Here is a 22,326-nt window from a genome sequence, read left to right as displayed (position 1 = left end):
CCTCAAAGTGGACTCCAAGCAGGTCAGAAAGTAGTATAATAGCAACTATGTACCAAAGGGAGTAGTAATTGAAGTTTTTCTCAGACACACACACACACACTCACACTAATGTCAAGCAACAGTGCTTCCAAATGCGTCCTCATAAAGCTCACAATATGAACTCATAAACTAACACTGATATAAAGTTTTTTGATTTACACTCTGCACCAGTCTCTGTGATGAAAGTTTAATGAAATAAAGGAGCATTCATATCTTTGTCACATTTGCACGACTTATTGTTTATTGGTCTGTGAGGCTCATTTGGACCAGTATTATGAGCACTATACATCTGAACACTTCTGTATAAGATGCTTGATTTCAAAGAAGAGCAGAGTTGGCCATAGCAGGAAACTAATGGTACCTCACACAAGTTTATACATACATTCAGGTGAACGGGAAAGTGTTGTTATACTTTTGGACCACACTGTATTTTTACACAGATTTGAAACCTATGAAGGGCCACACGAGGAACATGGTTACGTGCACAATTACATATAGAGTGCATGAGAGAAAACGACAAACTGCATGCCTTTGTTTAATTTTTGATATATAATTTACAGGTTTCAGTGATTTTACTTTATTATTTTGTGTGTATTATTCAAAACATTTCATAAATGTTGGCCGCCATTATAATGAAATGATTTGGAGCTGACTGACATTTTATACTCTGATCACCCTCTGTCTGAAATACTCTGTTAGAGCTCAGGGCTCTTTAAGGCTCCTCCCTATGAAGCTGACCAATCAGAGCACACTTGACTCTGATTATCATATCTAATTATCATCATATTCATAACTTGAAATACTTTTATGAGATTGTTGATTTTTTTTATGTGTGGAAACTTCCGGACTAAGGGAATATAGATAACGGAGGAACAGTAAGACAGTCGACAAGTAAGGAATCTCTACAGTTAAATTGTGGATAATTTATCTGAGCTAACGAGGTACAGCATGTCAATATTGACAAACGTTTAACCATTCATATCTTTCATATCCCCTGGAGTAATGAGTGTGGTCCAGACCAAACTACAATGCTAGCTTCTGATTGGAATGTTCGCTAACATGCTAGCTATCTTGTTATTCCATAGAACACACAGCCGAAGTTGTCAGTGTTTTTAACAAGCTATAGATACTTTAACCCCTGGAAATGATGGGCTCTGTAGTCCCTGGCAAATATGGTGCTCTAAGCAAAATTATGTTACGTGGTCATAGCAGCAAATACTATCTTTATGCTATTTTGATAGAGATATACATGATTATAATGCAGAAATGGGGCAAAAAGTGGAAAAAATGCAATGCTGAGGTCAATGACCTTTCAAGGTCACCAGAGGTCAGATACAAATTGCACAATTGTTTTGCCTATCTTCCCCAATAATAATGTTTGGAGCAGTGGATAACAGTGGAAAAATGAAGCAGATTTCCGCAGGCAGTTAAGAAGACTGTCTTTTCAGCATGGCTACAAAACTAAAGAAAAGTCTATATTATAGGTAGTTATGCGCTGTGCCTTGTGTCGGGGGATGCAAAGCTTGCAGGGGGTGTCCAGCTTTGCAGATAGGCAGCACCAAGAGATGTTTTAACGTCAATAGGACCAGGAAGTAATGTCTGGACCCCCAACGAGGCATTGCATACAAAGGAGAAAATTGTGTTTTTACCATGACAGAGTTACTCCCTTTGGTGTAAACTTTGATCCTTATGACTCTGCAGACCATTTACATGCACTAAAACCTATATAACACACTATAAGGAAGGGAAAACTCAGAAAAGCATAATAGATCCCCTCTGAATTAACAGTGCCTTGTGGAGTTTGTGACCACTAGTAGCACTGTACGTGCATGAGGACGCACATGTGTGCACGTGAGGGATTCACATCCTGCCGTTGTTTTGACACTATTTGCTGATCGATATTTGGTGGCAGTAATGTGGCATCAAATGAGGCAATACGCTAAGCCAGTGACAGAGAAGAATGCTGATGAGCAAACATGGACATAAATAACACACAATTTAAATATTAGAAAATCAGCTCTGCAAATGTTTTATGAGGAAGGAAATGCATTCACCGCGTTTGTTAGAACTCAAGGATACACCAAATGAGGTTTGGGGAGTAACACTGAATATAAATACATACTGGCCATTGCTCTTTCAAAATGATTTGTTTACAAGAAAGCTCCACAAGGAGTTTAACAAAAGTTCATACTTTTAGTCCTACTTTTAGTGCTACTTTTCTATTTTATTGTTTCAAAATAAAATAAAAATAAAAACCTTCACTCCTATATTTAAAGATGAAGAGAAGTAGGTTAGTTTGGGGGCAAGCTATTCAGAGATACTGATCATTTTAACATAACACGTAAACCTATTTTAAAACAAACTTCACATAGTTCATGATTATATATATAAGATATACAGCATACATGTGTTTTATGCTGTTTGATGTAAAGAATGAGCTGAATTGCACTATGTTTGAAAGATCCTATACAAGTAAAGTTTATTATTATTATTAGTACCCAAAATTTTGTGTGTGGTTATTTACAGTATATATTTCCAGGCTTAAGTGCATTAAACATCAATGTGAAAGTGTGACTATGACTCAGCCATTGTGACCTTGTGCATCACACCCATCACGTTGGGTGCCTTGACACAGATGTCACATTACTAACAGCACACGGCTCGGCATCCCTGATGCAAAGTGATTCTAGAAATGTGTGTGGCATGTTAAAATGATGGAAACCTCAGGCTCTGAGTCTGGTGTCTTGGTTTCTGGGCTGCCATCACTCTCATGAGTCCGAGGTTAGTGACCTTAGATTTTCACAATGACAGTGGCGCACAGAGACCGCAGCCCCCAGAAAGCCGTGCTGAAAGTATTTACGTCAAACACGTGAACTCCGGGATATGGAGCTTGGATGTTAAACAGTAACCGATACTATGCGTGCATTGGACACTCAATTTGATGGGTGACAATGTTGACAGTATGTCATACAACAGTACAGTGACTGTCTGTTTGACATTTCCAACTCAAGAATGATGGGCAAAGCCAGAGAGATGAAAGAGGAAAAGAAAGGCTTTCCTAACCCCTCTCTGTTCTGCACCATGGGATAGAGAGCACAAGTGGGGGGAGGTTGACAGGACAGGAGAGAGAGAGGTTGGCATGTTGACAGCTGCAATCTCTCTCGCTCCCTCACGCACACTCACACACACAAATATGGATATATACATAACCAGCATATGGGCTGATTTTAACACAAAAAAGAAATAGATGTATGAGAACTCACTCCATTTGTACTGTCTCTTTTCAGAGGTCAGGCGTGCAGCTTCTCCTCATAACTCGCTTTCAAAAGTAGGTGCCCTGTCAACACTATCACCTTGACAAGTGAACTATAAAGGTCTGGTTTTAGGATGCAAGGTGTGCCAGCAGCTCCCTGAAGAGCATTGTTAAAATATTTTAGCAAGATAATATTAAAAGTGAAGCACGAGAGCTGATAGAGGGCAAAGCTATTAAAACTAAAAGTACACAGAGCCCTCAGAGAGGATCTGGCCAGGATTATTATCTCTTTTTTTCAGTGTTTTCCAGATTAAAATCAACCAAACTTTTACTACAAAGTAAAGATGATAAAGAAGTAGTCTGTGTTGTTTTACGTTGTTTGTGCTGATAGGGGTTTTAAAGAAATCCATAAACTGAAAAACACAGCTTAAAGACTCATTTTCAGTTTCATATAATTATGTAGTTTCCTGTTATAAAGTGTCTTCTCAGTGTAGGCTACAGTAAAAATTCAGTAATCTTAATATATCTGCCCAAAAGGATTACTGAATTGATACCCATATCCAACAGTTTCTTTTCTTTTATCCATACCAGAAGCGGATATTTCAGTTGGGTGCGGAGGGGTTGAGTGCAGTGGCTTACAATCGAGATTGAAAATAGATACTGAGGAAGGGGTAAATGAAAAAAAGAAACAGGATATGAATATGGTCCAAAAGAGGCAGAGCTACAATTCAGTCATTAGACCTTTCCCCCTTACATTCAAGCCCCAAAGTCCTCGGAGTGTCCAGACTTGGCATTGCTACATTCCATGGACATCCTAAGCAGTAGGGACACATATAGATTATCCCTCAAGGGCAGTCTCACAGTGATCCCTTGGTACTGACTGATTATAGATTCAGCTAGCCTGTTCTGTTCCTGCTTTGACTAAGGATATCAGTAAAAGGGGACAATACTCAATGGCACTGGATACTTGGCTCCCTAAAGTCACAGTCAAGTCTATAGTAAATATTTCACCACATGCTGTCACTGGTGTCCTACCTTCACGATTTGCCCATCTTGACAAGGTTTTTCTCTTTCAGTAACACCCTATTTTACATTCGTATGCAGTAATAAAGTTTTCTTCCTGCCTGGGAACTCACTACAAGCAGTCAGTGAGGTGGTGAGAGTGTTAGCTATTCACTTTATTCTCAGATTTCAACAAGCTGCCCTCAAGCCTGCTTCTCTACCTTCTCTTTCCTAACCTTTTGACCAGTAGCAAGTCCTTGTTTCTATAGCTGGAATTGGCAACGGATCTGTGCTACATCCCCGAATGTCCATGAGTGAGTGAGTGAGTGAGTGAGTGAGTGAGTGAGTGAGTGAGTGAGTGAGTGATGAAGTTAATCATTGGTTGGCCAAGTATTGTACTTTTCCCATTGGTCTTTGCTCTTTCAAAATGATTAGCCACAAACATTTTCCATTATGTCATCAGAGGGCGCTTTCATTGGATCCACAACGGTTTCGAATTTCAGACCCCTTTAGCAACTTTTTTTTCAATAAAGGGCCTAGTGTCAAATCTAGAGACCTTTTAGACAAATGTTAGTTACTTTCCTTTGAAGATAGTTGCCAGTACTGCCGGAGGCTCTGCATCTACTCTGTTCAGTGAGTGAGGGGCGGAGCAGCAGTTTGTTACCCAGTCAGAAGCTTTGAGCTTTGTGAAAGACAAAATAAAAAAAGTATTCTGTTGCTTCTAACTTTATTTCTGAGTGATCATTTTACAAGTAAATATAGCCAAAATCACAGCACAGCCATTGCCTTTAGCTTATGTGATTTTGTCAGACAAAGTTTATAAAATCAGGATTTTAGAAGCGAAGAGTAGCAACTTGGAAAAGGTTTGGAAGTGACTGCTAGTTAACATGCAGTCTTAATGGGCCACGCTTCAGTCACATTTCATACTTGTTACGTTGTTTGACAACAGAAAATGAAAAACATATAAATGAGAACAGCTTTATTGGGAATTTGGCTGTTGTAAAACACTATATGTGAGCACAGAGAGTGGGAGTGACGCAAACACATAAAGGGCTGGTGTATTATGGCATCTAGGGACATTTAGCGACTTTTCCAGTGGACTTCACAGCTACTTTACTGAAAGAAGTTGTTTACAGCAGTTCCACAACAGTTTTTAACTACATCCTCAATTTCACACATTGACCAAATGGTCCAGCCGTACGCTAGGTTTTGACTTGGTCTTGTTACTTTATGTCATGGCATCGCTTGCCCCGTATATTGATGTCCTGATGTTTAGCAGGTACAATGTTTAGGGATCAGGGATCATATGGATTTCATGGATATCCATCCTAATCTGAACCACGTTGGTGTAACCTGCCAGCCCACCCACATTGTCAACCCTAGATGCTAAAACTGTTACATGAAAAAAAAATAAGAAAAATGTATACAGTAAGAGACATCCATGGCTATTGGTCGTTTAAAAAATAAAACCCATTCAGAACTGTAGTATTATTCCAATAAGGTTTCATGCATGTTCTTTTTCCTCCTCTAAATGGAGGTGAGAGTGCAGGTTATCAACAACAGAGCATCTCAAGAAGCTTGAATCAATGCCTCGATTCTTTTCTTTCACACGACCTTTAACCCCTGCATTGTAGCTGATACCTATTCATTAAACAGTAACACCCACAATAACATGAGCACTTTCTTACTGCTTGAGAAAATAAAGGAGAAACTGTATCGCGATCAAGCAAAGTGTCTGTCCTTTCTATGTGTTCAGATTGTCAGACTGACAACACCTAACAGAGTTTGGATGTGATACATCAGCAGTTAAAGTGCGGACTCCGAGCCCTTCACCGGCATTAGAGGTGTGTCCATATGGCAGCATGTCAGAGCAGTCATAAAAGCAATCACAGCGTGCAGTGCAACAAAATGGAACATCTGGGCGCCCGAAGCCAGGCGTGCATGCAAATCTTGAAAGTGCACATGCAGCCACTTGATTGGATGTGGGTGCTTATGTGTGCGCACATGCACACATGCACACATATATAGGGTCATACAGATAAATACACGGTCCTTTATAAACTCTCCCTCCAGGACATGTTACCTAGAGTTTGATTGACTACAACACCATAACAACCCTCATATCTCACCCACCTCTCAATAAAATCTGTCAGTGCTGACAGCGATCAGTCATATACGGGGACGAGTGTGTAATGAAATTGTGTGTGTGACACCAAAGCCTCTCCCCTTCTTATAGCATGATGATGGTGAGACATGGTGTGTGTGAGGAGAAAGGATGGACACAGTGGTGTGTGGGTGGCATTCAGCTGATCACCAGTAGCACTATGCGCATGCTAATATTTGTTGCTGTGCCAACAGGGACTTAATCAAGTGCCATTGCAGCGAGTGGAAGTATATTTATGTGTATGAAACTATTTGTGTCTGTGTGAGAAAGTGAAGTGATATAACAACTTGTTCAGTTGTAATGAATAAATCTCACAAGTCTTTTCCATTGTGAGGGTGTTTATTTTGCTTTTTTGCTTTCTTGCTGAGAGTTAGACGAGGAAATCGATACCACTCTCATGGTCTATGAATTGAATATGAAGCCGAAGCTAGCAACTGGTTATCTTAGCTTAGCATTCGCGAGACCTGAAATGGAAAGAAATAGCTAGCCTGGCTCTGTCTAAAGGGTATGAGCACCAAATCTGACTAATAAACATATTATATCTCATTTGATTCATCCTTACGGAAACATTTGAGCTTAGAACCAGTCTTTATGCTAAGCTAAGCTAACAGTCTGCAGGCAGTAGTTAATATTTGCTGGACATATATGAGAATGGTACTGATTTTCTCATCTAGCTAGAAAATGGAACAGCAATTATCCCAAAATGTAAAAGTATTCCTCTGAGCTAGATAGATGGGAGATGGATATGCTGCCTACTTTTCTAACTTCTGGTAAATATTAATTTACATTTATACATTCAAAGCTCATTCGCACCTTGAATAAAACCCCAGGCATTTGTAGTTGTCATGTCACAGTATCTCTATATGCTCAGGTGCAGGTGGGCGTGCACTGGCTTTGAAGTGCTTATCTCTTACTACTGTGTCATTGATGACTGGCTTCCGCTACCATCAATAAGTGAGACTGCAGTCGCAGTAGATGAAATCAGAGTAAACATGACTGTAAAAGTACAGAAGTGCTGAGCTTTTAGACCGGGATCATTATGATAGAGGAATTGACAGATACTCAAACGTTCTGACCTGCTCTGCTCCACTGTGAGTCCAGGTAGGAACTGCTTCAGTAAGCCTTTTTTTTTTTTTAGAGCCATCCCTGCTATAGGAATTTTTTTTTTAACACTTGCAGAATTTTCCAAACAGGTCATTTTCATGATGACACAACAGTTTAGAAAGCTTGTAAAATGTGGGACTATTACAGTGACCTTTGATAGTTGCTGTGTTTCTGTGAATTCGCTCTCAGTGGATATTCAGAACATTGCATTGCATGTTTGAATCCAAGTGCTTTCGCTCTGAAGCTTCTTTCAGGGGCACTTGCCTTTTCTTCTATAAACCTGCCAGTACCATTATTACCCCTCAAAAGGAATAAAATGAAAATAATAAGTGTGGTTAAATTACTGAAATACTTATGTACTAATGCTTTGTGTGAATTTCTACTGCAAGCCTCATTTCAGTTCACTGTTCACACTTTTCAGCTGTTTCATTGTTCCCAAAAACCGGCTGGCTAAAATGAAGTCCAACACTGCGGTCACCCTCCATTACCTTCTGGTCTGCTCTGCTGGGAGTTGTTTGGAAAAGTAAAACCTGAGGTTGCAAGTGTAAATGCAGTCTTCAGTGTGCAGATGGAAATGTAATTTCTATTAGTATGTGACTACAGTACCAACCTTCCCTCGCCCACCATCCCTCCCTCTCCCTGCCTCTGTTGATTGCATTTACTTATTTGGATGTAATGGCCATGGCTTGAAAATATGCTATGCTGCAAGGGGAAGCACTCACCACTGGATATTTGCCATCATTACGTTTAAGCACACTGGGTGATTACTTACCTGGCAATTTCATGCAATTTCATACTTAATGTGACATTTTGGGAGAATTGACAACAATCTTTGATGTACACAAAGTGAATTCTCTTAATCTCTAAATAAAATCAGATGAAATGAGCATTCCAGTGATTACGAAGCCAGATTTGGCAGATTGCTGCCAGTCACTCCATCAAGTAGTCTCTCCAAGAATAATATGCTGACTGGCGGAAATATTTTCTGCTTGTTATGGTCTTAATGCACAATCAGAATTGGTTGGCTAAATTTAGCAGGCTTAAGTGTTTTGGAAATAGACTGCGTAGGGGGAGTCAGGGAGGGCAAGAGCAAGACAGAGAGCGAGACAATGCCACATGGTTTAGTCCCCGAACAATGAGTACGGTATATTACTTTTATTATGAGCTTATGATTTTGTAGAGAGGAAATTAATCCAACTGAATCCAATTCAAGCTGATCAAACCTACTTTTACTGTTTATGGAGCAATGATTATGTAAAAATACTGTATGTAAAAGAGGAAATTAATCCAGCTCAGTTTGATTAAATTTGAACACTGGAATGAATTAACAAGAGGGTCAAATACAGGCTCATGTGTCCCCATACAGTTACTGGCTGAGGAGACACCAGCCCTGCACAGATTATCCTCTGGGCTCAGCTGAGAGAGAGACTCAGTGAGACCAAACACAGGTAGCCCAACACACTGAATATTTCCATTGTGATTCAGCCAATTTAACACCCAGTGCATCCCAACAGACAGGGGTCAAAGTGAAGAAGACAGCAGATCGAAGCTTGTGGGTTTGCGCATGTCAGGCTCTAGCAGCTTCAGTTCATCTTTCCCCATGACATGCTCACTTGGTCCGGTCAGTATTTGTGTGCACAGAGGGGCCAGTGTTGGGCCGTGAAGAGAAGCTACATCTCCTTGGTGACAATAGAAAGCAGCAGCTTGCTGACATGTGAAAAGAAAGTGAGCTGGTTGACCTGCCAGGCTGAAAGCTATGGACAAGTTAGCCTCATTTTGATGTAGTGTTATATAAAGCACTTGATCCGGTTGGATGTTTAAAGGAGTATTAGAGGAGTGCTGTTGCATTGCGAGATTGGGAGACTTTAAAAAAGAATGGTAAAAATTGATGCAGTTGACGCCAAGATATCTTGACTTTTAAGCCTGACTATAGATGAAGCTCCAAAATCATTGAATCATACAGTTCCCATAATGCACCTTCCTTGCCCGATCAATGTGTGTATCTTTCGAACCTCAAATCGCAACTAACCGTCCTAACCATCACTGGATTTTTTCTTAAGGCATGACTAAGCTCCCTTCACAACCAAACACATTATACAACTGTTTTCACAGGCTGAGTAATACTCCTCGCGACTAGTGAACTGACTTTGAAGTATTTCCTTTTAAATGTTACGGCTGATTGTACATTTTGGTAGCATGCGTGCTGAAGTACCTATTGGCTATTAATGCAGTCTTTCAAGTCATGACATCAGATTTTTACAGCCATTCTCCAAAGACAGTGTCTAATTAAATTATCTCATTCTTTATAATATAAAAATATCAGTCTCAACATTTTTGGGCGACATTTGCTGTTTTCTCAAGTGCTCAGTGCTGAAAATCACTTTTAGATTACTCCTCAAATGAAATGTGTCATTTTGTAAATGCCCCACTTGTGGGCCAGTAAACTGCACTTCACGCTGCCAGCTTTGTTTCTAGGAACACATATTAGAAATAGATGTGAAATCCATGTGTTGAAGGGATTATTTTCTCAAAGGGAGCATGAATGTTAGAAATGTATCCAGCACAGCTGACAGTTGTGTTTGTTACCAGAACTGAAGGTTTTATAGCTCGCTGAGCCTCTGGTCTAATGACCAGTTCCCTTCAGGGCTGTTGTTGTGCTACACAGCTGCACTGGTGGTGTAATATTCTTAATGCAGCTCTAAATCCTATTACAGCTCTTTTCAAAAATTTGTCAATCACTTTGGTGATGGAAAAGTGTAAGAAACTGTGGCGCTCAGAGGCTAAACTCTATCTGAATTTCTTTCTCTCTGTTTCTTAATCTCTCTCTGCCTGTCAGTCTCTCCATCTCTCCCCACAACCACATATTTACTTCCCTTTGTTTATTTTTTTTCCTCTGCTCACTGATTCAGAGTTTATTTAAAGGCGTATACTGCACACAATTTCACCTTGAAATCACATTATTGCTAATCTTAGACCATAAACCTAACACCATCACTGTTACTATGCTAACATGGAAGGCAATTTGTTCAGCATTCCTCACTTAAATCCGCTCATGTTTGCATTGGCTACTAGCTAAAGTGTGTTTGGCTGCAGTTTATCACCCCACTGGGTCAAATTGCAGCCTGTTGTTGGCTTAGAAATGTCTGTGAGCCATTGATTCCCCCCTGGGCCCGATGCAACAGAGGCAGAGCGGCAGTGAAAATTGAAACAGGAGTCTGCTACCCCTCATAATTCCATGACAGTGAAATGAAACACTATCTCAAGTAAGCAATCAGACTCTCAAATTACCTTTCTTGGTGGGGGTATTGTTTGCAGATCAGCAGAACTGTCTTCGCTCTGTCCCTTCATGTCACTGTATCTCTCTCTCTCTCTGTCTCTCAGACACTCTGTGTGCAGTAATGAGTGGCAGAGTGGAGATGTTGTGTTGATTTATTGCATGGTTGCCCAAATGGAACCTGGATGGAATGTGTCTGTCATTGGGGCGTCACTTAGAAAGAAACACCTGCGATGCCGAGGGACAACTAACTGTTTCATCAGGAATGGGTTCCCGCTTTAGCCGTCAGTGCATCTCACACACATGCACAATGGCACACGTACGCACAAACACACACACACACACACACACACACATACACATACACACACACACACACACAGAGTTGAAAGTACAAGCAGAACCAAACAAAATATACACTTTGTATTGACAAAGCTCCACAGTCATTCACACAGATTTATATTTAGAAGTGGCTGTACAGGCGGTATACCAGTATACATGGATATGCACATGCAGCATATATATATATATGTATGTCAAAACTATATGGGATTTATTCAAGTACAGTACTTAACTACAATTTCGAGGAAGTTACTTAACTTTACTATTTGCATTTTCTGTTGTGCTACAATTTAGAGGGAAATATTGTAGTTATTATTCTTCACCTGCTACAGTTTTAACAGTGTTGGGCAGTACAAGCTGAAATTCAGTGATTATATTACAGTTACTAATCCCAGTGATGCTCTATTATTTTGACATTTGGAGGTTGGCTGCTGTGTGTAGAATTGGAGGGTGTGAAATGGTCTGAGGGTGGGACTTCTGGAGAGCTGTGTAGTCACCAAGGCTAAACCAGCTGTCAGTAAATCCCTCCAGTAGGGCTGCCTGTTAAACCCAAGCGGCAACCTCCGCAGCTGAACAAGCCAACACAGAAGTGCTAAAAAAACTTCAGTACTCCGACTGGCCACTTCAGGCTGGCACCAAAAGTGAGTCAGTCCCCAAAGAAGTGTTTAAATTACCAACCTTACAGCAGAAATAAACATACCACCACAACAGTTTTGGTCTGTATAGGTAATTTCCCCCTTAATGACAACTTTACAAGGGGTGAATACTATTTAAATTTTTTATTAAGGCTTAAAGTTCTGCATAATTGAGGGAATGCAACTTTGAGTGACAGGTGGGTGAGCGTATGCTTGCCAAAACCGTTCTCATTTTTGTTTAGCCGGGAGTCAGGCAATGCCAAGATGGCAACGGTGGAGCTACACCCATTTTTATATACAGTCTATGGGTAAACCACAAAGTCTCATTTTCTATTTCTACAGGTGATAAATACAAAAGGTGTAATGTGTGTGTTTGGAGGATCGGGAGCTGACAGCTGAATAAAAAAAAGCAAAGTAACGAGTAATGTAATACATTACTTTTGCTGTAGAGTAATAAGTAATTGATTACAGTACCAGTTTTTAGTTAGAGCAAAAGATTTTACATTCAAAACATATGATTGTCCTAAAAACAGATTGGCACTGTTAAAGCAGTAAAAAAATAATACAGCAAACCCACCTACCCCAGACACAACTACACCACTGCAGACACACAGTTGATGCACATACAGTATACACACAGGATTGGGAACATTGTTCACAAGGTGCCGGAGTATAGCGTTATTTTGAGTGTCAGCTTTGTGCCGTTGTCATTCTTTCCCAAGGGCATTCTGGAGAAAGGAAGGAAGGAGGAGAGAAGGAGGAGAGCAGTTAACAGCTTGATCAATGGAAGAGATGGAAGAACACACACACTCACACACACATGCACACACACAGATGTGGGTGCACACCGACACAAAGCCATAAACCGATTTCTCAAATCCATCACCGCAAATAAAGGTGCAAAACGAAGTGAAACTCCATCCCAGGCACCAAATTTCCTGCCGTCTTCTCAAAGCCAAAGTCTTAATGGACGCTTTCATTCAAATGTCGCATATACGCTGCGAGTGTATAAATACCCGCAGTAAGAACCGGAGCTCCTGTGTTAGCTATATAGGAGCGTAACATCGGGGGATTTGAGGACAGAGAGGTGGATGAATGGACAAATAAGCAGATTAATGAACAAATAAGAGGTTTTCTCTTTCAACGCCAATATGCTCAATGAGCTGGAGACGAGAGTGACATTTAGTCATTGAAATCAAAACTAATTAAGCAAATAAATTAACAAAACAGACCATTAAAGACATCCAACCCCATCAGCGTATTTTCATAATACAATCTATTGTGTACTGATTACAGTGGTTTAGTGCAGTCATTGTGAACAAGGGTAGTTGCACCCCAGGGGGTGTAGAGAAGCTCAACTGTTTGATAGAAAATATATCCATATACTGAGTCAGCTGTAACCCCGGAGCGTGAGCATTGAAGCTAGTTAGCTAATGAACAGAGAAGCTGAATCAGTTAGCTAAACAATAATGAATAAACAGTTCAATAAACAGATCAAAGAAAGAATTATGTCCAGATTAAATAGTATGAATGTAAATATGACATATACCTGACTTAAACACTGACATTTCAATCCTAAATATTCACTATTATATAATAAATTGTTACATAATATCTAAATAAACGCATTTAGAACGCAAGGGGTGGTGTTGATGAAGAGGTACTGTAGTTCTGCTGACTAGGCCGCGGGGATACATCAGACAAAAGCAGTTGGGAACAGCTGGTGTAGAGGTTAGGAATGAACCCTGAGAGTCGAGCGTTTGCTCTGCTGAGTCGTCCTTGAGTAAGACACTGTATCCCTATCTGCTTCGAGAGCTTTTCTATAGCTGCCTCCCTCATGGAGATCAATAATGTATCATATGAATCATTAGATCACACTCAAGGGCAGAGATCACACAGTTCTTGTAATGTATATGCATCTGAAACGCTGGGACGGTCCGTCCTCCAAGCGCCCACAGACCTGACAGACGATCTCTCTCTCCTTTTTGTTATTTATTAATTTTTTTTTTTTAATGATATTTTTGGATGCTGAGCACCTCCACTGGAACGTATTGGGGTTAAGTGCTTTGCTCAAGGGCACTTGAACCGTTGGTGGTTGAGATAAAGGTGGGGATTACTCTGAAGTCTTTTTTTTCCACAGAGGATTTCCCAGTCGTGAGCTCACCTCACTGCATCACTGACAGTACTTTGAATTCAGTGTGTTTAGTTTTGGTGGCTTCCGCGATAAATAGAGGTCAAGGGCATGCTGTCTGTATGAATATAAAGCAGACAGAGTTAAGCTTCCCTGGATAAATAAAAGACAAAAAAAAAAAAAAAATCATGTCACTTTTTGCACCATAAGCACAAGGCGCACTTCCTTTTATTCTCTCTCTTCTCCTCTGCCGACTACAGTTCAGTACAGTTCTTAGCGGGCTCGTTGGTGTGTAGTTGGTGTTGTTCGTGGCGTGGCATTGGGGTACACATCGCTGCTAATCGCTGTTCAGGGCACAGACCCAGCTCACTGGCCATGACACCCAGGGTGTGGTGAATCCTATCAGTCCTCGGCAGATCCTGTGGCCTCCTCCTTTCGCAGCCACCGTTCTGTATAGTTGGGGTTGTCATCCGCGGGGTCAACAAAGCACCGTTGAGTGGGTATGGTTAATCTTTACGGCGCCGTTTGATCAAAAAGGGTTTTCACAATGGCCTTTTGTTTGCTCAGGCAGTGTTTTTTGAATAGTCCACTATGTAATGTGTATGTTTGTTTTGGGGCTTTGAGAGCTGCTTGATTGAAAACTGCGGATACGCACTCGATACAGGAAGCTGTGAAAGCATGACAGAGACAATCACCTCTGCCAAAATTGTTCTTCTGCTGTGATTGAAAGGTCTGGAAGTAATCTAAGTAAACTGAGGGAAATCTTTCCTTTTCCTTCTCTATCTCTCCTTCTACCTCTTTCTCTGTCTGTCTCTCCAACTCCGTCCACAGCTGTGCCTAGTGTGATTAATGGCAGCCATTCATTAGCTTGATCAACCACTTTAGCAGAGATTATTAATCAGATGCTTATTTAAATGTCACCGCTGAGCAGCTGAGAGGAAATGAGGCCACTGGGATATTGAGTTTGTTGCGTGTGGGCTGCTCATGTGCATGTCGTGTGCGGGCAACTCTGCATGTTTGTGTCCTTTGGATCCGGGAATATTGCCACACACTGATAAGCATGAGCCTCATTCATATGCTGGTTTGCATACGTCGGGCTCAGCAGCTAATACTGAAGGGATGTGTAGCAATGGAGCCTAATGTTCAATTCCAAATGAGATGAGTGTCTCATTAATAAAACATAGTGTTGTGCCTGTATTATGAAGGGCAATACAATACTTAAGGGATTGAATAGTTATTAGAAATTTACATCTCCTGACAGTTATGCAGTGCTCTGTTTTATTTTGTGTTGTGAGTGTGTGCGTATTCTTTCTCAACAAAGGACATTTCCCGCGACACAGCTAAACAGGGCTAATCACCTACTCATCATTTATTTCAGTTTTTTTTTTTTTTACTTGAACAATTTTTTAATGGGTATTTTTGCGTCTGCCAGCCCAGCTGAATTACCACTGCTGCACTGCTACTATTATAGACATGTTTTTGAAGCAATGTGACGACCAAATTTGAGCTGGCATTTGCAAGCTTCTTGTGTTTGTTTCTGGGGGCAGTGGCACATAATTTCTCTAAATTCTGTTCTGTCACTGTGAGTCTCCCTGTTTAGTTGTTTTGTTTTTTTATGCCAGCAATGCTTCCATATTCAGGTGCACACCCACTGTACACTGGTGTGAGCGTAATGGTTTTGTCAGGATTATGCTCCGGAGGATGATGACAGCGTTTCGCTCTTCAAGTAGCTCAGTGTGTGAAGAACGCTACAGGGCAACTTAAAGTCTGTGTTCCGAGCTTTAAAGTGAGCATTTTCTATGTAGCGCAGGGTAAATACAGTAAGCCTCAGAAGATTACACTGTTAGTAGAGCTTTATGAAGAGAGAGGAGGGTGTGGCCATATGTGGATGTGCTCTGAATTAAGCTTATATTAAGCGTTTATACAGTGCAGTGGAGAAGGCAGGCACCATGGAGGAGGTGCATTATGAATACAATGGAAACACAGGACACACACATTTCCACATCAGCACACGCAGTACAGTACAGTGGTGAAATTTCAAACTGTGCTCGCTGCGGTGTGTTAGGTACTTACACATACAGGGATGCTTTTGAAGTGTGATGTTCACCCTGTAATCAAATATCACATAGCGTGACTGAACTGAGGCATCCAGATTAATAACAGGGTTAAATCACCCGCTGTGGAAAGAGTACACATTCTTGATATAGTTCATCAATCATTTTATCAATCCAGGTAATTGATTGAATCGATTAATCAAGGAGGACAGAGAAGGAGAGGAGGTGATTGATGGCGGAAGGGATGGAACCAACCTGATTGAAATTCAGGAGACCGAGTCTTAAAAGGTCAAGGGTCGCACGGGGGGCATTTATAGGCATAGCAGCCTCTCAGTAGGACCTTTGTGGCCATGTTAAGAATAGCCTTTATCAAAAGGTGCACGTGTGTGTTTTTGTGCGTGAGTGTGTGTGTGTATGTGTGCACCTGCATACGTACATGCGTCTATTCCTGTGAGGTTGCTTGGCCTTGTGATCGTGGCGGGTTAAGTGATGCCAAAGCCCAATAATAAATCTCTAGCGCAACCAGCACAGATGACCTGAAGGTCACTGTTTCATTAAGTGTCTTCCACTTTGATTTTCTCATCCCTCATGCTTGTCTGCTTTCTTGCCTGCCTACCTGCCTGCTACACACACACACACACACACACACACACACACACACACACACACACACACACACACACACCTAAACATCCAGTGGAAGGCAACATGGATAAACGTGGATAAAGAGGATGGAGGCCTTTGTATATGGTACAAATACATGTGCTCGAAGGTATAGTTTGACATTTTGCGAGGAACTTTCTCATTGAAAGCTAAGTGAGAAGGTCAATGCCACTTTCACATGTATATGTTCAATATGAAGCTGGAGCCACAAGACAGGCACGTTAGCTTAGCATAAAGACTGGAAACAGGGGGGAACAGCTAGCCTGGCGGTCCATCCATCAGCACCTTTAACACTCATAAAATAATAGAAAGTTGTAGTTTAAGGGGGTTAAGTGCTAAACTAGATTAAACAAATAAGATGTAATATTTAAATGAGTGAGGTTTAGGTGCTAGTTGGATAAATTTTTATGCTAACTTTTTTAATGCTAAGCCAAGCTAACCGTCTCCTAGCTCTAGCTTCATATTGACGGATATGAGAGAGGTATTGATCATTTTGTCAAACTGTGAATAAGCGTATATTTCCCAAAATGACTGCTGCTTGAAAATATTTACAGCTGAACTGATGAGTTGATCAATCGATTAGTCAATCAACAGAAAACAAATATTTTCATAATCCACTGTTTTCTTGTTTGTGTCTTAATTTGATTTAATAGTAAATTAATATTCACCATTGGTTGGACAGAACAAGCAACCTGATTGTGTAACTGTGAGTTTTAGGAGATGATGATTTGTATTTTTCACAATGTTTTTACATTTTCAGACCAAAAAAATCAGTTGATTAATAGAAAAATAATCAGCAGAGAAAGTAATTGTTATTTGCAGCCCTACAATGGTAATGACAGTAGTGACTTATGTGTTTTTTTGCTCATATACATATGTCACTTGTCCATATAAATATACAAATGAGTCAGTTTTATGAAATCAAAACTGTCTGTAGATTTGTCTGAATAGAGAAAGAGCCTGGACAACTTTGATTCATTTATAAAGGAGGAATTACAAAGTGAAAGAAAGCTTGTTTGAACTGTACCAGCAAAGCATTACTTTCCTCAAAAAGTTGTTCACTACCACTTAGCTGTCCAAGGCCAAAGGAGCCACTTGTGTTTTCAAATTGCATGGTCTTCCCCATTCAGCTTTTTAGACATCGAATCATTTGAAGCTTTAGTTGAAAGCAACAATTAATCGGGAGGGAAATAGTGAAAGCCTGAGCAGAAGCTCTTGAGTAGACCCTAAGCACCTCTCCCAACTGCTTTTGTGTTCACATGAATGTTTTACTTTGTCCTAGTTGGTGTTGAAAGCACCAAGGAGAGAGGGTTTTCTGTAGCCTTGCTAGATTTGTCACAGGTATTCAACTTTCTCTTCTTCTTTCAACGTAAGGGGCGGTTCATCTTTTCTGAATCCCCACTAGAACACAGCTGAAATCGGGCCAAGAATCGCTCTCCTTTGATTATAGGTTTTATCCAGCGAATGTCATCATCAAACACACTGACTGCTCATCCTCCCTCACCCACTGTTTCATTCACTTTTTTTTTTTTTTTTCTCATCTAGTGTTCTATCACCAGGCATGCAGCGTTGCCAGGTATATGGGTCTTGCTCCTCATGTCTACCGTGCACACAGTGACTCATGTCTAGACAGAAAAATTAGGGCATATATACAGACAAAAAAAAAAAAAACGGTGACATTTAGGTGAGGTGTTCACGCTGTGCAATCAGAGTTCATTTTCCACACTGAGCTCAGTCAGTGGTAGCCATGCCTCGATTTGGCAAGGAACAATCAGATTTAATGTGAAGCCTTTTTTGTGTTTCCTATTTCTACAGGGTCTGTCCTCAAATGAATGCAGCCCCGATCTCTCAGCTAAAGGCTTTGAAAGCACAACTGCTCTGTCACCGTTGGTCGGAATATAATGGAATCAGCAGGAACGTATTTAATGCTGTGGATTTTTTTTAAATCTTAGCATGTGGATTGGTAGCTCACGAAACTGAGATGTTGCACTAAGCAAGAAGAGGTAACACTACTCAGCCAGGCCGGGCTTGTTGATGTAATTTATTGCAACATTATACAGAAAAACTCTTAAGAACCTTTTTCTGCTTCAAGCTGACTTTTAAAACTTCACCAGACACTTCCCTTATCTCATTCACTTGACAAAATGTATGGCCTTAGCTTGGCTTTGTTCAAGTTCTCAGTGTGTAAAAGTTTGGTTAAGGATTAGAATCATAGTCCCCAGCGGTCTGTTAAATTTTTCTGAAACCTTTCTTAAGGACATTTTATATGTTTTTGCTCTTTCATTTATCTCTGTTAAGCTGCAAAATAGAACAAAGATCAGACTTAAACTTTCTGGGTGAGCTCTGACTCATTTTTAGTGCAGCATTATCCTAGTTGTATTCTTATTGTGACTTACAGTGTCATCAGTAGCGTATGTCTTTAAAGACCCCTTCCACTTAAAATCAAGTTTTTAACCTCGTTAATATGTCCATATGGTGTTTTTCATGTAATACAAGACATATCATGAGTAAACTATTCCCTCCTTGGAACTGCAGTGAACTAATCATTAAAATGGATTCAGAAAGCCAGAAAATAGTGTCAACTTGTGGGGACGGGGGGCGAAACCTTTTCAGTACAGAGAGCAAGAGTTTGCATTAGCACAACCACTAACACTGTGTCAGTCAGTCCACTGCCAGTTACAAGCTAACAAACAACATAAACAAATAAAAGATGCTAACTGCGCTAACCATTTTGATGTGTCTGCTAGTGGCTGACACAACCAACTCCTCATCTGAGTCTGGGTCGGACTGAAGCTCAAACATGTGCATGGCTGAGTCTCTCTGATGTTTCCTCTAACAATAACCATCTTGATACGAACTGCTCTTTCACCAGTCACCTGAACTTTGTCAGTACAGAGAGCGAGAGTTTGCATGAGCACAGCCACCAACACTGTCAGCCGCTGCTAGTTACAAGCTAACAAACGGCATAAAAAAATAACTACATTTACCGTTGTGATACATCTACTAGTCCCAGATTCTGCTTCACAACTCTGACTGAAGCTCAAACATGTGGCTGACTCTCTCCCATGTTTCCTCCGCTAACCATCTTGATACACCCTGCTCTTTCACCTGTCAACCTAGCGCAAGCAGTGGTGGTGGACGGGGCCACCAGGCCTGATCTAGATTTCTCAATGAAGAAGTAAGCGTAGATGTGCTTACAGCCCCAGCTTTCAATTTGTTTCACTTTATATGTGGGAAAACCATGTTAAACAAAATATTAATCATAGCAGAGTGTTTTCACATAACATGTCTGGAGAGGAACTTTAACATGACAGGCCCGTTATTCCTCAAGAAAACAACAGCGGTCATCTTGTTTGTGAGGATTTGATCCACACCAATAATTTTTTTACCGCTGCTTTGTTCTCAAAATGTATCTTTAATCTTCAAAGGGTGCAACAATCATGCATCACTATGCAGGTTCAAACGAAGATTCTCACTCCCAGGAGCTTCATGGCCTTTGAGCACAATCTTCTACCTTGTGGGCATGACAGACGATATGTGTGACAGCAAAAAAGCCAACAGCTTTCATTTAGGTTACTCCCAAAGAAGAGACAGTAGTAAAGCATTTAAGGATTCCAAAAGGATCCCAGTTTTTTGTAGTTTGAGTTCCTCAGTATATTGTTACACCTGGTGGTTTTCGCCTCTGTGAAGATCCTGATTTTGTAATCATGTATTAAAAATGAATGCCCCCTCCTCTGCTCTCTCCTCAGATCCGGACTTTGCAGATTTGGGAGTACCCCCACCTCTGCCCTGTAGGTATACTCCTTCTCTCTCTCTTTCTGCCTCTGTTTCTTCCTTTCTGTCTATCTGTCACTCTTGTTTTTACATTCACTCTTTATCTCACTAAAGCCTACACTGTGTTTCCTCCAGTTATATATATATATATTTGTGCTGTCTAATGTTTTCTTGTGTCATATTTGTGAGTCAATGTGTGTTTGCTCGAGCTGCACATGTATATACGCTTGCATGTGTGTGTGTTTATGCATCTATGTGTGTTTCAGCCTGTCAGTATGATATGGTTGGTCCAGAAGGTATCGTTGAGTCTCATCAGATCACCAGGGACGGGAAGGCTGACGCCACCGAGGCCGTCGACTGTAAATGGTACATCCGCGCTCCGCCGCGCTCCAAGGTTAGTGACATAAGCTACGCTCGCATCCAACTGTGAATTAGATTTAAAGTCAAATTTTGAAATGTCACATGAAGTCAAATGGAAATGAAATTGTGTTCCCATCAGCTGGGTTGATGACAGCAGAGCGAAGTTACATCAGAAAAGAAATCAACAAGAAAAACCAGATGCTGCAACACTGTTGTTCATTTGACAAATTTTCAGCTTCAGCTTCTATTGAGATATCGACTACTTTTTCTTATTAATTTGCTGTTTCCATTCAACATCCATCCACACATGCAGCAAGATCGGGCGTTGCATCAGGAAGCTTTGATATTGCATGTGGATTTGTCTGCAGCTGTCAGCAGTATCCCAATGTGAGTGTTCGTGACTGCGGGGGGACTTGTTCCCCTGCTAGGGTCAGACAGATAGGCAGAAGGGTTTACTTGGGGTCAGGCCCATTTTTTTAATCAGCAAGCTGTTGCCGAGAGGAACAGAGGGATGGAAGGAGAAAGAGGGAGAGATAGAGGGAAAGGAGGGGAGTGGGGATAGACCGGACAGACAGAGAGAGAGAGAGAGAAAGAGAGAGAGAGAGAGAGAGAGAGAGGGAGGGAGCGTTAGCGCTGATGAAATAGTGTTGCCATGCAGTCTGACCCTAAGGCCTGCAACAGCCTTTATTTGTTTTCTCTGCCAGTGTTCTCAACAGTGCCCTGCATGCATATACAAATACAGACATGCATACACACACACACACACACACACACACACACACACACTTTGCTACTTCTAATACAACCTAGACATGCTTCCTTATCTAGCAGAGGTACCCGTGCTGCATTAATGCCACAGGATTAAAAGTTTTCCGAGGGTAGAGCAGCAGTGCAGGAAAAGGCCACATTTTATAAATGCTATAACTTCTCATAGAAGTCTATATGGCTTGATCTTATACGCACATACCCAGTCCAGTCCATGACTGCAGTAAATCCACTGCTAAAATAGTGTTGGCCCTCTTCTGGGTACATTTAATTTAACAAAATAAGATGGTATGGTTACATTTATGATACTATAATTGTAAGTAGTGAGGTAAAATAGACCTTTTATTCAGATATATTTAGCATATGTGGGTGAATGTATCTAAAATTTAGATTTGAAAAGCCACTTCGAACCTTAATACTGCCATAAGTTAGAAAGAAAATCGAAGTCAATACATAAGAAACACTTTACAAACATTTTACTCTCAGGAGTGAGACAAGGCAGCTGCAATGTCAGCTTAACCGTGTCACTATTTGTTTCACTAATTTAGCGCCTGTTAATGCTACAAGATGTTATATCTTCCTATTTGTGGCCAACAGAGAGATCTTTTTAAAGTCATACAGTTCACATTAGGGAAGCTTTTAAGCTGTGTTCCAGCTCTCATGAAAACTTTCATTTGGTTCGTAGTACTTTTTCATGCAGGTTTTTCATACCGCGCTGCAGGCTTTGCAGGCTCTTGTACTGTAATAACACACACGCACGGACTGG

General features: G+C 40.8%; 1 protein-coding gene across 5 annotated transcripts in view; it reads left to right on the top strand.

Annotated features, from left to right (window-relative positions):
* neto1l (neuropilin (NRP) and tolloid (TLL)-like 1, like) overlaps window positions 1–22,326 on the top strand; it is a 69,947-nt gene that overhangs the window by 24,569 nt on the left and 23,052 nt on the right. For 4 of the 5 annotated variants that reach the window (XM_056364924.1, XM_056364921.1, XM_056364920.1 and 1 more), the window contains exons 5-6: window positions 20,411–20,452; window positions 20,702–20,829. In XM_056364924.1, coding sequence (XP_056220899.1) covers window positions 20,411–20,452; window positions 20,702–20,829 — 170 coding nt within the window. Of the gene's footprint in view, window positions 1–20,410; window positions 20,457–20,701; window positions 20,830–22,326 lie in introns of all 5 variants that reach the window. The other variant, XR_008826177.1, reaches the window with a different exon arrangement.

The sequence above is a fragment of the Seriola aureovittata genome, chromosome 20 (genome assembly GCF_021018895.1).
Source record: "Seriola aureovittata isolate HTS-2021-v1 ecotype China chromosome 20, ASM2101889v1, whole genome shotgun sequence".
NCBI lineage: Eukaryota > Metazoa > Chordata > Actinopteri > Carangiformes > Carangidae > Seriola > Seriola aureovittata.
Note: the sequence above shows the minus strand (reverse complement) of the source record. Positions and strands in the feature narration are given on the sequence as shown.